At 39.9% G+C, this 15,727-nt stretch overlaps 1 protein-coding gene across 1 annotated transcript in view; it reads left to right on the top strand.

The window, feature by feature from the left end:
* The window catches only part of LOC107590200 (DNA polymerase alpha 1, catalytic subunit), a 68,848-nt gene extending 56,291 nt beyond the window's left edge, over nt 1-12,557 (top strand). The window contains exons 36-37 of the mRNA XM_016278833.1: nt 4,545-4,641; nt 11,630-12,557. Coding sequence (XP_016134319.1) covers nt 4,545-4,641; nt 11,630-11,772 — 240 coding nt within the window. The 3' untranslated portion in view covers nt 11,773-12,557. The remainder of the gene's footprint in view (nt 1-4,544; nt 4,642-11,629) is intronic.
* The last annotated feature ends 3,170 nt before the right edge of the window (nt 12,558-15,727 follow it).

A 15,727-nucleotide genomic window follows, 5' to 3' on the forward strand; every position in this document is an offset into this window, starting at 1 on the left:
TTTTTTCCCGTCAGTGGAGGTCCCCCCCCCCCCCATCCATCACCCGTGTTCCTGTCTGACCTGTGTGACACAATGTGGGTTCGCTTCCTGCCTTAACAAGCTTCCTCTGATAAGAAGAACCAGACTCCAGTTGGGCTTGGCCTTGGACTCACTGCCTGAAAATGTGTATGTGGGGTTTTTCACTCTTACTTCATCCTGTGATCACTTCAAGCATCTTTGCTCGGTTTAGAGACACAGTGAGGGATGTCCCTTCCAAAAATTAGTGTCTGTCTTTGTCCCTGTCTGTCTGTCTTTATCATTTCTGTCCAGTTCCAACACATCCCCACCATCAATTCCTTCTTCCTCCTCGTGCTTTATTTCTGCGTCTAGTTCTGTGGCGACAGGTTGAAACCCAAAAGGACAATTTCTCTTGTCACCATAGCCACTTAGCTGTCCTCCGCTCTGCCTGGTGAGATGGCAGTTTAAACTGCCGGCTGAATAAAACATTAACTTCCTCACCCCTCTACCATCCCTCTGTCGTTCTGGGCTTTACAGCTCGGCTGACAGCAATGTGTCTCCTCTGGTGTCTCCACGGACACAGAGACATTGACTACCATTGTATCCAGATTAAATGGAAGCGTAATAGGCACCCTCGGCTGATTGGCCGGTAATTTGAAGGAGTTGTACACAGGTGCAATTTGTGATATTTTCAGTAAATTAAATTTTTTCCCTCTCTCTTTCTCTTCGTTTTTCTTTTTCAGCTGCTTTCCCTCGCTCGTAGGTCTCTCTAACCACCCCCACCCTCTGTCTCTCTCTCTCTCTCCTTCTCCATTTTATTGATGTACGTTCAGGCACCCATTAGGGCTTCCTTTTTTCCCCTCTAGTGGAAATTGCAGCATGTTAATTTTCACACAAATTACAGCAATAGCAGGTATCTCTATTTGATACATTATAACAGGAGCAATCAGGGATAATTGAGTGCCTTTCAGATGGTAACCGGCGCATTCACTTCAATTCAAAGCCAGTCCATTTATCGTCTAATCGCTCTTTAAACACTGAATTTCTGGGAACAAAAATTCTTGTCATAATTTTGCTTAAGTGTATTTGGAAATCACAGTCCTTTGAGCAAGGATAATTGAAATCAAATCCCTTTCACGGGAGCTGACATTTCTACATTTCCCCCCAATTGAAATTAATTTCAAAAATTGAGCATGAATATCTTCAAATAGCAGGCAATTATACCTTTCAATGGGGAGAAATTATGTGCACAAAAAGTGGAGACATCAACTGGCGCTTCAGTTAAATGTCTTTGTTTCCAACTGTGTTTGCCTTGTAAAGATTTACATATATTGACTCATTATGAAACCTTGTGATGCCGATCGCCTTCCTTTTTCAGCTCAGCCCGTTAAAATTAACTCAGATTGGAACGTTTTTTTTTGTTAAGCCTCATTAAAACTGTTTGGAGATTTTTCTTTTTTTCCCCCACGTCCTCTTTTGCAGCTGCACAGATCTATGCGAATTGAAAGAGTAGCCATTTTCTACTCAAAAGGGATATTATACATCCTTTACATATAAGTACCATGACCGTAGGGAGTCTTTAAAATGATCCACATCATACGTTTGGCCAGTGATCTTCATTGAGTGTCTTTAAACGTAACTACTTTATTTTTACACCCCCTTGGTCATAGTTGTAAGGCCTCACGCTTGACACTTTCTCTTTTCCCCTCCATCCAGCTCTTCCGGCAGTCTGCGTTTGGGCTGTACCAAAGGTTCGGTGGTATGGCACTGGCTGCCACGTCTCTATCAAGGAGGGGAAGATGAGGCGGGGTTCTCAGGAGAGAGGCAATTTCACAGCTGGTTTGCTCCTCAGTCACTCGGGCCGAAAATGCTGCAGATTTGTGGAGAAAATTGAAATGGTGTCAGTACAGGAACAAAGCATTGAGTCGAGCAAAGCTGCATTAGGGAGGGGCCTCTGTTTGTTGGGGGGTGAATTCAATAACGTTTGACGGCGCCTTGGTCATGCCCCTTTTGACACCTGTCAGCACAGCTGTGAAGCTCGTCCTGGCCCTGCCTCACATGTCCGTCCACTTATTTCTTGGACTGCATTTTTAGTTCACGATCTCCTTCGCGTGCACATGGCGACCTGGCGCTGATTATAGGAGCTCCATTATGGCCGCATTGCTGAATCGACAGGCACGGCTGTTGACCAGCCAGTACATTATGGGTCAACAGCTGCTGGGCTCATCGGAAGCTGTAGAGGGCAATTAAAAGCTGTTGTGATGAGGAGAGAGCACTTGCTAAACTCCTCCGTCACCCACATCGCTCTGATTCTATGGTGACATAGAAAGATTGTGACCCAATAACAGCAATTAACACAAGTATAATGGCTAATCAAATTGACAGCAACAGTTGTTCATCAGATTCACACACGCTGCCTTATCAAAACAAACTATTATGAAAGAGGTAATCTCAGAGCTGAAATGTGTCTCTCTCTCTCTCTCTCTCTCTCTCTTTCTCTCTTTTTTTCTCTCTCTCCCCATTCTCTTTTATTCTCTCACTCGACCTGTGCGCTTCTGGCAGTTAGACACATGGCTAACGGTAATTTTAGCCGAATTTACAAACCAAACACTGTTTCCTGCATTTGTCAGGAGAGAAGGTGGGGAGTACACTGACTGTTTTTGGCCAATCAGACCATTTTGCAGGTTCTGTGACTCCAAACTCGGGGTTTGACTGAGTGCGTGTGTTTGTCTTTGTCTTTGACAGTGGAGAATATATGACAAACACTACCTGAACACAAGTATAATGGCTAATCAAATTGACAGCAACAGTTGTTCATCAGATCCACACACGCTGCCTTATCAAAACAAACTATTATGAAAGAGGTAATCTCAGAGCTGAAATGTGTCTCTCTCTCTCTCTCTCTCTCTCTCTCTCTTTCTCTCTTTTTTCTCTCTCTCCCCATTCTCTTTTATTCTCTCACTCGACCTGTGCGCTTCTGGCAGTTAGACACATGGCTAACGGTAATTATAGCCGAATTTACAAACCAAACACTGTTTCCTGCATTTGTCAGGAGAGAAGGTGGGGAGTACACTGACTGTTTTTGGCCAATCAGACCATTTTGCAGGTTCTGTGACTCCAAACTCGGGGTTTGACTGAGTGCGTGTGTTTGTCTTTGTCTTTGACAGTGGAGAATATATGACAAACACTACCTGTCTCCGCAGCTGTAATTAACACAGGTGATTCTCCAGCTTTCCCTGATTGAGCCGCACCAATCTCATTACGCTTCAGCCTTTCATTTTCTCCGGGCCAATAACATGTAGTACTAAGCTACATCAGTATGATTTTAGCTAATTGGTTTTTCCCTTTTCTTTTTTTTAGTTATATTGAATATGCAAACGAATAATCAGCAACCACGGTGTCAATAAAGAATTGGTAAAGAGCTTTGAATGTTAAAGTAATAGTTGTACTTTTTATAATGAGCAGGTCTTAAATTTTTGGGGAAAAAATCTACCACTGATACAGTACACGGTGTTTATAAAACAGTACCAAAGGGCCCTCAGCAGGTTTTTTAACCAAAATAGTAGAAATTGTTTTTTTGTTTTTTTTTGGTGCCACAGTGAAAATTGTTCAATTGAATACATATTTATACATTTAGAGTATGAGTATGTATTTATTTAAAACATTACGATACCATATTTTTAATCTTTTCTCAATTAGATTTTTTCTAAATTAAAAATAGCAAAAATAAACCACAACAAACATAGAAACAATGAACAGATACTGCCACCACTGCTTAAAAATAATGCAAATATCCAAATGATATACTAATGCCATATAGAGAAATTTAAGTACAGTTTTACAGAAATGTCTTATCGCCCAGTGAAGTGGTCAGAGATAGATTTTGCAACCCTTAACCAAGCTTGTGCTATTCAATATAGTGTAAATTTTGTAATATCATCTATTATTATTTTATGTGATTTGGATGGGATTGCTGATGGCAAGCCATGTAAGGCCTTAAAAATTGGACAACTTCAATGTAAAATCAGTCAAAAATCATTATTTCTCCTCTTCCTGGAGATTACCATCATTTTTGTATTAATCAAACATCATTTGTTTCATTGTAGCTGGTTTCACTGTGCATATTTAACTTAATTTAGTCTGTTCTCCCAATATTGTTGCACTTATTTTATTGTAGCAATGGTTTGGTTTGTGATTCTTTTAAAATCAGTGCCATGAAATTTGTACTTGTTGGAAGTTCACAAGAAAATCAATCAAGAGCCAGGGAAAAAGGCTGAATGCAGTTAAATGTTCCATATGTTATGCATGTAATGATGATGCACAGTTTTACCAAGCATTTTGTCTGGAACCAAGTGGTGAAAGCCATTGATTTTGGCCTTCATTTAGCCTGGTACTTTGACCAACTTCAGGCAGATCTTGTTAACCTGTATTTTTTTACCTTGTTTTCAGTTTCCCTGAAGAAGAAACTGGGAGTTTTTATGTATGTGTCATCACCCTATAAGTTGTAATATCTGGTTTAATGTTTTATCTTTTCCTTTCCATTCTAGTATTCAGAGAAAGCTCTCTACAACCAAATGAGCTTCTACAGATACATCTTCGACTGGGAATACGCCGTCAACAAGGTCCTGTCAGGAGAGGATAGATGTAAGACTTTTATTACTAATTATCCTGGAAATTCGCTCGCAAACATCACCCATAATCGCTCGTCCAGCACTTTTTCAGACTCTATGTGCACTTACACACACACCTCACAGCGGCTGGAGGCGGCCACTAGGTTGGGTTAAGAATCCTCAGCTCCTCGAGTCGACAGCCGTAATTCAGGCGACGGATTCAATCACGGAACGGCGCGGTGCAGAATGCAAAGCGGTCCAATCAGTTGGAAGGAAGAGGGGAGTGAGTGAGAGAGAGCCTCCTCTCATCCCGTTGGCCCTCAGTAATAGCGCTGGCTATGTTGATTGAAAACAGTTTTTAGATTTTGGAAAATGATAGGGCGAGTAATTGGAGAGAAGGCTAAAGGATAGCCCTTCATAAATAATGGGACATGGAGCATATGTTTTCAGCGGGTCGTTGGAGGATCCAGACCGCTCACGGCCGCCGCTAGCCGAGTCATGGCTACTTACCCACAATCCTTTTTGATTGATGTCACTTGATTAAAAAGGACCTCTTGGAATAGACTTATACATTTATTTATTTATTTTTACATGTGGCGATGAGGTTCCGAGCTGGGTGCGAGAGCCGTAGATAAATATAATGTGTAATCAATAGATGACCACTCAGAACATGGAACAGGCTGAGGGGAGAGTGTATCGGGTGGGGTGGGGTGGGGGCCTAACATGATTATAGACTTGACGTATCCAGGGAATTTTATTTCTTTACTTTTTCCCGACTGTTGTTTCTGTGAGTAATTGTGGCCAATCTGCGGCATTCTGTCAGCCACACTGCCCATCACTGCAGCCGGGGCTCTAATTCCTGATGGAGTGATTTTAACCCTCTAGCCCTGATTTTCACCAGGTGACGTTACTCCTCCTGTCGTCCTCCTCTTATTTTTTTTATTAATTTTTTTTTTTTTTTTTCCCCTTCGCAATTGTTCTCAGAAACCATTTGTTTATTCCATTTATTATTTGGACTTTTTCACTTTCTAGTTGCATTTAGTTTCAGGCGCATCTTTCTTTATCATTGTGCCGTATATACATGTAGCTCTGCCACGTACATGTGTATATTGTGGGATTAGTAGAGGACATCACACACAGCTTTGAAGTATAGCCTTAAAACGGTTATCTCCCCTCTCACTATAATACTACACATTACTGTATTATAGACTGCAGGGTTTACCGGGGTCTAGGGGTGAAATTACAGGTCTGCATGGCTTGTACTTCCTTTTACCTGGTCCAGTTTCTTATTTAGACCCTGGGATGTAACTCTGCCGTTAGAGGGGTTCTGAATGTACTGTGTCGCACTGGGCACTGGTTCCATTACAGCATCCCTGTATTTACATACTGTAGGTTTAGCTACAGCAAGTTGGGTGGCTAGTACATGATACAGCTATGGCAGTAATGTTGGCTTTGACCAGAATTTGTAAAATATTAGCCACCTGTGACCTTTTTTTTGTGTTTTTTTTTTATCTTTGAGTAATATGTAAATATCTATCTATCTATCTCTAAATACTGGTTAGTAATTTTCATTAGTTGTTTCTTAATATCTATATGGTTTTATTCATTTTATTTCAGTTTTAGTTTGTTTTAGTACATAAAGTTAAACTAAACAAAAATTAGAAACGTTGCCTCAGCAACTACCTGAAATAAAATACAAGTTTAAGTTTTTTTTTTGTTTGAATATATTTCAGTTTATTTTATTTCAAGTTACATTTTTTTTATATATATTTTTAGCTTTAGTTTAATAACACAGGCATATACATTTGTATGTAATCTTTAGGTGGTCTTAATGGTGTTTACTCATAGATGCATGGATCAGTGAGGAGCTAGACTAAAAGCAGGTTAATAATGCCAGTCACATCAGAGGCGTGTCATTGGATGGTCAAATGGTAAAATAAAAATCATGACGTGACGACAAACCACACAAGGGCTTGCAAGGTTGTCTTTCTAGAAGCTTGTTATGCTCCACCACCAAAGTGTGTTTTCTTCTATGCATTTGCACCTATTACCAGAGCGCAGCAAACAAAGGTAGAGGGTTAAGCTGTGGTCCACCGCTGTTGACGACGATGGAAACTCTTAGGAGCGATAGTGGAATAAAGTACAGTTCAGAAAACTTTTAGCTGCCCTCTTCCCACACACACACATACATGCACGCCTTCTCGTAATTTACCAACCACCTCCCCCTCACACCATGAGACATTTAGTGTCGTATCTGCCAGATTTTCTGTCTGTCTCTGATGACGGAGGAATTGCTTTTAAAGTGGGCATTATGCCAGACCAGCAGCACAATAGAAAAACCAATCTTCCCCCTATTCTGTCTTCTCCGCTGTTATTGTGGAGCTTTAGATAACTGGAGACGTATGTGGCTGGTAGACTGAGCAAGAGAGAGCCGTTTCTGCTGGACGCTGAGCCTGGAGGTTAGAAGTCTCCAGCTAACTTCGGCCGCGCTCGCTGGAAGGTGTCTGAACAATGAGATGGGGTGAATAAACCTTTTGGTCGGTCTAGGAAGTTAAGCCCGAAGAGGAGTTAAAATTGCATGCTGCCTTGATGGAGTTTGTTTAGATGGGATGCAGGGTGTTGTCTTGGCCAGGGGTGGTGCTGTGATTTGGTTCCTCTGGGATGCATTGCAGGGCTGTGATGGAAGGAGGGCCTTGGTGAATTCATCCCTCTGTTGCTTGATGGTGAAATTGCTGGTCAGTGCTTTATCCATTTGCAGTCTTTTCCTCACTAGATTACCTGATTCCTTCAGAGAGAAAAGACTGATGGAAATTGGCCTGCCAACCCCCCCTTCACACAAATGCACACTCACACACGCTCTCTCACTCACTCACTCACTCACACACACACACACACACACACACACGCACACAGAGAGTAAGGTAAAGGAAAATAAAATGCCTTCTCTCAAGTATCTATATCCAAGGAAATCACTGACTGTAACCTGTCCCCTCACCAGAACTCACAATGCCTGATACAAACCAGCGGATATGCTCTAACGCCTGATCCAGTTGATTGGTTACACCTCAGTAATGTTTAAAGTTGGGTTGTCATTAATTTCAGTTATTTTTGTTTTACTTTATAGTTAATACAATTAATCTCAAATTTTGTGTTTTATTCTTTTCCCCTTTCGAAATGCAGTTTTAGTTTTTTATATATTACTATAAATGTAGAATTAATTGTATACATGTGTAGCATATATTATGTATAATAAACTATTTTATATGTATATATAATTGTATTTTTATAATGTAATTTCCATCTGTTTTATATTTTTATAGTATATGTAATCAGGGATTTGATTTGCATATTTCTAAAACTTGACACTAAATAATATAAAATATTTGTTGATGGTATGTTTCCTTGTAGATATTTTATACTTGTTGAACTGTTAATGACATTTTTTAACATCCCATCTAGATTTGAATTTTTAGGGTTGCTGTTATGAACTTTTTCTCCCTGTTTTTTCCTCCACAAATAATATTTTTGTGTGCATTAAACATAGAACTGTGCTTCTGCTCATATTCAGAATAGCCATTTAGAATCAGACCAAACAAAATGCTTATATCAAATTTGACATGCCAACCAGTTAAGTAAATTTAACAGCATTAAACATTACATTTAACTGGTTTTTATTCAGTTACGACAACAAAGTGCATTACATACATTATATCCCTTTAAGGCACCTTCATACCTCACTTTTTGGGCAAATTCTACTGTAATGTATATCTACAGACCCACTGCTGTTTCTGGCCTTCTGACAGTAAAAATTAATCCTGTTTGACACCCATGATCCTCCTGTCCAACCGCCTTCACCGATGTTCTCAGCAGCTCCGTGAGCGGATTATATCACACACATGCATTGTGTCTGCACGCAGCGTGCGTGGGGTGCTTTTTCTTTGTGTATATCGGCGTGTACGCATGTGAGAAATGAGAGACATTTAGATGCAGACTCCGAGTCTGATCTACATGTAAACCACAGTCCTCCGCCTGATTGCAGCTACTGAGTTAAATGTGGAGGCAATTTCATGCACGGCAGGAGTCCTTCCATAATAAAACAGTTTTTTTTCCTGCAGTTTTAAAAAAATTAGATATCCCATATCAATGACTTCCAAATCATGTTGAACTCTGATTTCGTTCTTTTCATGAAGAGCAATTCATAACGTCTTTTAGGCAAGCCCTTTTGCTCCCTCTGTTCCATTTCCTCCTCTCTTTCCCGCTCTCAGCATCGGCCGCTCTCTGTATCTCTTGCTCTTTCTAATTCGCTCTCCCTCTCTGCCTTGTCTCCTCTTGAGTGTGTGCAGTGTGATTATGTTCAGGCAGTAATGTAATTTCACTGCATTGATAAAATAGAAATTGTCCTTTAGCTGTGTACTGATAGTGCTCAATTTGCAGGCGAGCTCCTCTGCAACCTCTTCAGGGCACAACGCGCATGCCCTCCCCCAGCCCTCCTCCCCCACGCTCTGCCTGCCTTGAGCTGCTGGAAATCCGCGGGAGCGATTGTCAAATCAATTATTCATTCTGTGCAATTACACTTGCACAAAGAACTTTTCTCTGCTCGGAATGATGATTAAATTAAAAGCTATTCCAGCTGCCTTATAACATCTAATAGAATATTCATAAGCAGCCCAAATGGAATGTATGATCCCCATTAACTTCATCATGCTCACTTAATTACATGCTTGTTATTGTATTTACACCTTGTTAGAGCACATGGAAGCTGATACACTCTCTCTACGGACTCCGGACACGCTCTCTCTCTCTCTCGCTCGCTCTCGCTCTCTCTCTCTTTTTCCTTCGTATTCCTCTCCTTCTTCTGTTGTCTGTTCACCTCTTTTTCTCACGTCTTCTCTCACTATCTCTTCACACCTTTTCTCCCTCTTAAAAATGCTATTTATTTTAAATGCGACCCCTGCCGGGCTGGGAGGGAACGCGAGGTCTCTGACAACCTCTGGCTTTTAGGTTTCTTTTATACATTCTGCACACAGTGATTGAGGGAAAAGAATGAAGAGGAGGAAGAGGGAAAAAATTATTCTCTCCCACCTTTCAAAAATGATGACATGATTGCTTTCCCTTGATCATGCATCATCATCTTTCTTCAGCCTCCCCTTTTTTCTTTCTTTCCTCAGGTAAATAGTCCCTCTCTCCCTATCCCATGTGCCAGCATTCTGTTTTCTTTCACGTCGTTTTCTATTTCTAGAGATAAAAATGTGTGTGTGATAATGGTAACTGGCTCTGCAGATGGTGCGTTTGGAATACTATCCCCCTTTTTTGATGTTTGTGTTTGGCCATTTTCTACGACCTTTCTTCCCTTATGGGGCAACTCTGTTACTCTGTTTCTACTACACCTGCTAATGGAGATGGACTGTGATTGAGTCCTAGACAACAGTTGGGTGCTCAACAACATTTAGGAGGTACAGATTCAGTCACCACATTCAAGCATAAAAAAAAACGTTTTGTGCAAATAAACAGTGTAGGGTCATATTTCAGTCTGGGCATTTACATATTCTCAAGCTACATTCATGTAAATACTCATCTTGGCTAGATCTCATCTTTCTTCTCAAAGCAAAGACTTGCTTTTAACAAAAGTCTTTGGTTAAAGGCTTTTGATTCAGTCTGTAATTCTCATTCAGTCCTGCTAGACTGCCAGTGACTCCTCTATCGTCTCTATGGTATTGAAGGCCCTCCTGATGGGATAAATGACCTTAGATATCGACCCGATTGCATGACCCCGTGGCCCCTGGCAGAAGAGTCTATTTAGTTTCTGCAGACACCTAGCCCCTCTCGCAAGCGCTCTAGCCTCAAACTGCCTGGATTGCTGGTTCCTTATCGATTCTCAAAGACTTTCATTTGAAATGATACTTGATAGACCTCTCCAAGCACAATTCCGTGAGCATAGTTCGATATTATGACTGATATTTTTCTTTTCGTATCAGTTTTGACTCGTTATGGATCCACTCCAGCCCTGCCTGCTGCCGGGCTTGTGTTTTTTGTAGTTGCATATAGGTTGAAGTAAATAAAAATCAGATTAAAATATATTTGTAACCAAATGTATGGTTGGGAAAATGTCACTTTCATAAAAGTACTGTCTTTAACACATACTGTGTTTTAATATATTTAGTTATGGAGTATAATCAACTTTTTGATACACACTACTTGTCGTTTACAGTAAAGATTGACTTGAATCTTGAATTGAATTTGATGGGGGGTTTTTTTGTGCTTTCTAAAGACTGGTTGTACTACAGAATGCTATCTAGCCAAACCTTAACTCCAAACTCATTTTTAAAAAAAATTGTTTGTTTGTTTTTTTTAGTTTTTAACTTTTCTTCATTATGACATTCAATAAATGACAAATAGAAAATTTGGTATCTTATTACAGATTTTCACTTTCACTGTGCTGTAGCGACATTGTGGGTTATAGGGCAATATTTCCTATAAAACAATTTTATTAAATGCAAAGTTAATATTTTTCAGATATTTTAATCATTTAATAATTTTGATAGTTTGGCCTTAGCAAAGTCACAATGTGTCAGTTATGTAATATTGTTTTTATAATATTATGCTTAATATGGATTTTTATATATATATATATATATATATATATATACACACACACGCATACAGTCAAATTAGTTTTTTACTAGTGGGTGCAGGACAAAATAAAGTAAACTGTGACATAATACCCAAAAATTCTTCATACAGTGGACTACCAGTAAAAAACAGACACTTTGACTTGAAGTGTTATCTGACATTATCAAGATGAATTTGTTCTGACACAGTTTAACTCTGAATTATTGTCATATTTTATTACCATTTTCTAAACTATAGCCAATAAACTGATAATGTGTGAAATGTTGAAAGTGTCTGAATAAATTTTGGTTTGACTGTATAAAGCCTCCATTATATTTTAGGGAAGGGCAAGGGGATCATATGGGTGGGGTGTTGGTTGGTGATTTTAATGTATTGTCTAATTTTCTTCTCAGCGAACGTCAAGATTGGCTTGAAAGAAGAAAAGGGTGTATACAAAATGCTGAAGGATGTAATGGACAAAGTCCTCTCCACCAGCGGATACTCTGAAGTCAACCTCGCCAAACTTTTCCAGGCCTTTACAGCCCTCAAGTATTGACCAACTGTCCTGAAGTGAACCTGGGTAATCAGATATGGCATAATATTTCTGCCTTTCTGCCTACCAAGAGAAGCCTTACAATGTTATGTTTTCATCTTTTAATTCCTGTCTGCTGTAAATACACCTTGTGGTTTTGTAATCTATGCTATTTACTAGCTCACTCACTGTGCATTTGTAATCCCTGACAGCATTTTTGTGCCCGACAGCTTGTACGTGAATTAAGGTCAGAGGTGACGAGCTCAGTCAATCTGCATGTAATCACCGAACCTTTCCACGTTTGAGCACCTGTCTCTCACTCTTCTTGTGTCCCATCCCATTTAGCCTTTGTCCAGGTCTAATCGATGATGAATCTGTGGTAAAATGGCCATGATAAGGGGCTAAAGACGCTCTCAACACAACCCAGCCCCCCACTCCCCCGGTAGCAACACACACACAGGGTTTTTAGAGATAACAATCAGGGATAATGACAGGCAGGTTCATGGGGGCTTGTAGCGGTTTGAAGGGGTCTTAGTTCAGTAATGACTTCTCTACTACCCCCTTCATCTTTAACAGCACAGCAATTAGCCAATGATACAGAGGTAGCCAGTGATTTGTGGAGTTTCAAATGATTGAACTCATGTCTGAACTGCTCTCAGCTGGTATGTTGCGAATTTATTAGACAAATTGCATCATTCGGTCTGCGACTGGCAGCTTGTTGCATATTTTGGACGTTTATTGCTTATAAAAGTGTCTTCAAGATTCTTAATTGTTTTGATACGGAAACATCAATAAAAGTATTTCATAAATCGTTCACTTTTCCTTCCCCCCCCCCTTTTTGATTATTTTATTTCACCATGCTGCAGGGAGTGATGACATTTACACATTTGAAGAGGGCGAGTTAACTTCTCCAAATGGAAGGCTCCATTTTCAAGACCTGGAGAATGGCAAGCCAAGAGTGTGTGAAAGCGAGGAGATTAGTCCACTTAAATCGAGTCGGTTTTAAGAATGTGGTGCTTCACTCGCTCATTCCATGTGTTTATAATGACAGTTAGACGATGTCTTAAACCATTTCATCAGATGTCAATTTCCATAAATGCCATGCTTGAAAAAAATCGCCTTAAACGGCTGCGATTTGGAGAACTAATGGCACCGACCTTGGAGAGTGCAGCAACACTTAAGAGCTACTTTCTGTCCACAGCATGACAGACGGCATTTTGTGCATTGTAGGCCTTTGCTGCTGATGTATTAAACATATATCAGCCCATATATACATTTAGCTTAATGTGTGCTTCGGAACGATACTTAACAGATGCAGGTAGTCCCCGAACTTTGTTGCACTTTTACGAGATTAAGTCGTTGCATGATGTGGGGCTTTCAACTGGACATTCCTTTAACCGTGAACGCGCTTTTGTCGTGCCCGCAGAGGCTATTTTCAAACTGGGCCACTCAATGCAGACGAGGCTTTGCATTAATTTACCCCACTAAGCTAATAAGAATGATTCGTTTTTGTTATGCTAAGCTTTATTGCCTGTCTTTTTGACCAGAATGGTGGTGTTGAGCAAAGCGGTGGACAAGGTTCTCTTTGATGAGGGAATTAGTGCCCTATTCTTTCTCTATTATTCATGGCATCGTGGAATATGTAAGTACCCGTGGGTGTCAAAAGGAAAGCCGGCCCTATTGCAAAGTGCTCCTCTTGTTTCTCTGAATAGCAGGCTATGAGATGATAAACCGCTTAATACACTGGTCTAATTGGATGAGGGTAAAAGAGACGAAGGAATTAAGGCACGCCAAAAGGGGACAGGGTTCCAGTGGCCCGCCATTCAGCCCTTTTCACTGTGATTTCTTACTCTACTGCTCCAATTGGAGACGAAAGGCTCATCAAAGCGCCTTTAGTGCTTTCACCTACCCTCTGTGTTTCGAGCCGTGTCGGGATGGAAAAGCGTGATTATTCGCTGGTTGTTGAAGCACAACCTAGTGAGCTAAAATCAAGGGAATGCATGTGAAAGTTTACCATGCATTTATGAACCATCAAAGTACACTTAATTTGAAATGTTGTAGTTTGCATATAGGTGGGTCTTTTATCAAAAACGAAAAATGCTAACATGTAAATAATGACTTTTAAAAGTTGCCATTTGCCAGTTGAAGATGCCATTTTTATCCGCTCAGCTGTTTCTATCTATTAGTTTAGCAAATTTGCACATTGATTTTGTGAGAAATCTATTTATTATATATCCTTTTATTTATTTAATTTTTCAGTCTGACATATTTTACTTACGAGGCTTAACATTGTGTTGACCGTGTTACCATCATAAGGGTTATTAAAATGATGCACAGTTCCATACATTAAAATAAAAAATCCATAATGAACTCATAAAGAACAAGGGTTTGTTAGTACAAGATTATCTTAAAAATGGAACCCTGCTTTCAAGAGTTTGTACAGTAAACCATTTTCAGATTAAAAACTGGATATTTGTAGGAACATAAGTTATTGCTAATAAAGACATTGTGTCATGACCTTGTGCAAGACTAAAGATCAAATGTATTAATATTCAAAGCTATTTGTGTCTGATAGAATGTTTGAATTTGGTTTTGAATTGCTTTTTGAAAATGAAATGTGCACTCATTTTGCTGGATTGACTTGGTGCCTTTCATTTTTAGTGGCGGTTCCCAAACAGGTGTTTTGGCACTCTTGAGTGTATTTTGTGGTCAGAACATTGGCAATGAATCATCTACACACTTTCCACAAATAGAGAAGCAAGTTTAGTCTCCACACAGCCTGTTTCTTCATTCATTCATGCATTGTAAAAAAAAAAAAAAAAAAGAGTTAAAGAGAAAGTAGCCCTAAGCACTTCAGGTCAATGCCTCTACAACTGTGGCCAGCATTCCCCAGATATTACGAGCAAATTGGTTTGCGATTCATTAATAATGTTCACAATAAGATTAAGGCTTTCTGTAAAATCCCAACAGAAGTGGGCTGCACGCTCCAGTGGTCCCTTCCACAAATAGAGGGGGGGAAAGTCTATGCACCTCACTTGGAGGTATGGCACTGGAGAGAAAATTGGTTTCCTTTGCTTAATGCTTCTTTGAACATATTCTCGCATGCCAACATGTTTAATATGGACTTGCTGCTAGAGGGGGGTCCTTAGCGCGAGATATTTAGAAGAATTTGTTGGGAGTTATAGAGTGATCACTGATCCCCCCCGCCTCCCGACCCGTCTTCATTTCGTTCGTCTCCATCTTCACTGATCCTGCTTGTTTGTGGCGTCATTATGAAACGGATTAGTGCGGGTAAAACAAGGAAAAGAGAAATCTTTTCAGCGGCGCGCGCGATAAAGAAGAAAATTAATCCTTGAGGTAATTTCACGCGATTTGGTTCGACACCATGGACGGGTCAAATGGGCGGTAATGGCATCGCTTCGCGCGTGAGATCCAACGAAGAGGGATTTGGGGAATTAAATCGGGAATTCGAAAGAAAGACTTTTTGATAAACTGCTTGTTACTTCATTAATGAGAAAGGGACTTAACGGAGTTGGGCATTTACAGATGTTGCGTCCAATTTAACGCCTCTACAAGTTGTAAGGCCTACAACGGATGAGATGGCAGAATAATTACAAACCGCTTTTTGTCAAGGCTTGAAGAATAGAGCCGTCATGAATATCATCATCTGACTAAATACAAATAAATACGTTATTTTGGTTATGCTCGACATAAATTATTCTCAATCATTTATAGCAAACTGAAACAAACAAAAAAAGGATCTTTCCATGACATAAATGTTTTAGCATTACACTGAGCTGCTGATAATTGATCCATGACCACTTAAATTGTTGACTCCAGGCTCCCCACTGAATAATTGCCCGTTTACTTCTAGAAATGAACTCTTATGACTATAAATCGGCACTATAAAACCATATATATGTGTATGGTCATTAGATTGTAAAATAATCAATTTTTGCGGCTATTCGAGCATTTACGA

Source organism: Sinocyclocheilus grahami, unplaced genomic scaffold, assembly GCF_001515645.1.
Source record: "Sinocyclocheilus grahami isolate Dianchi unplaced genomic scaffold, SAMN03320097.WGS_v1.1 scaffold126.1, whole genome shotgun sequence".
In the NCBI taxonomy this organism is placed as follows: Eukaryota; Metazoa; Chordata; class Actinopteri; order Cypriniformes; family Cyprinidae; genus Sinocyclocheilus; species Sinocyclocheilus grahami.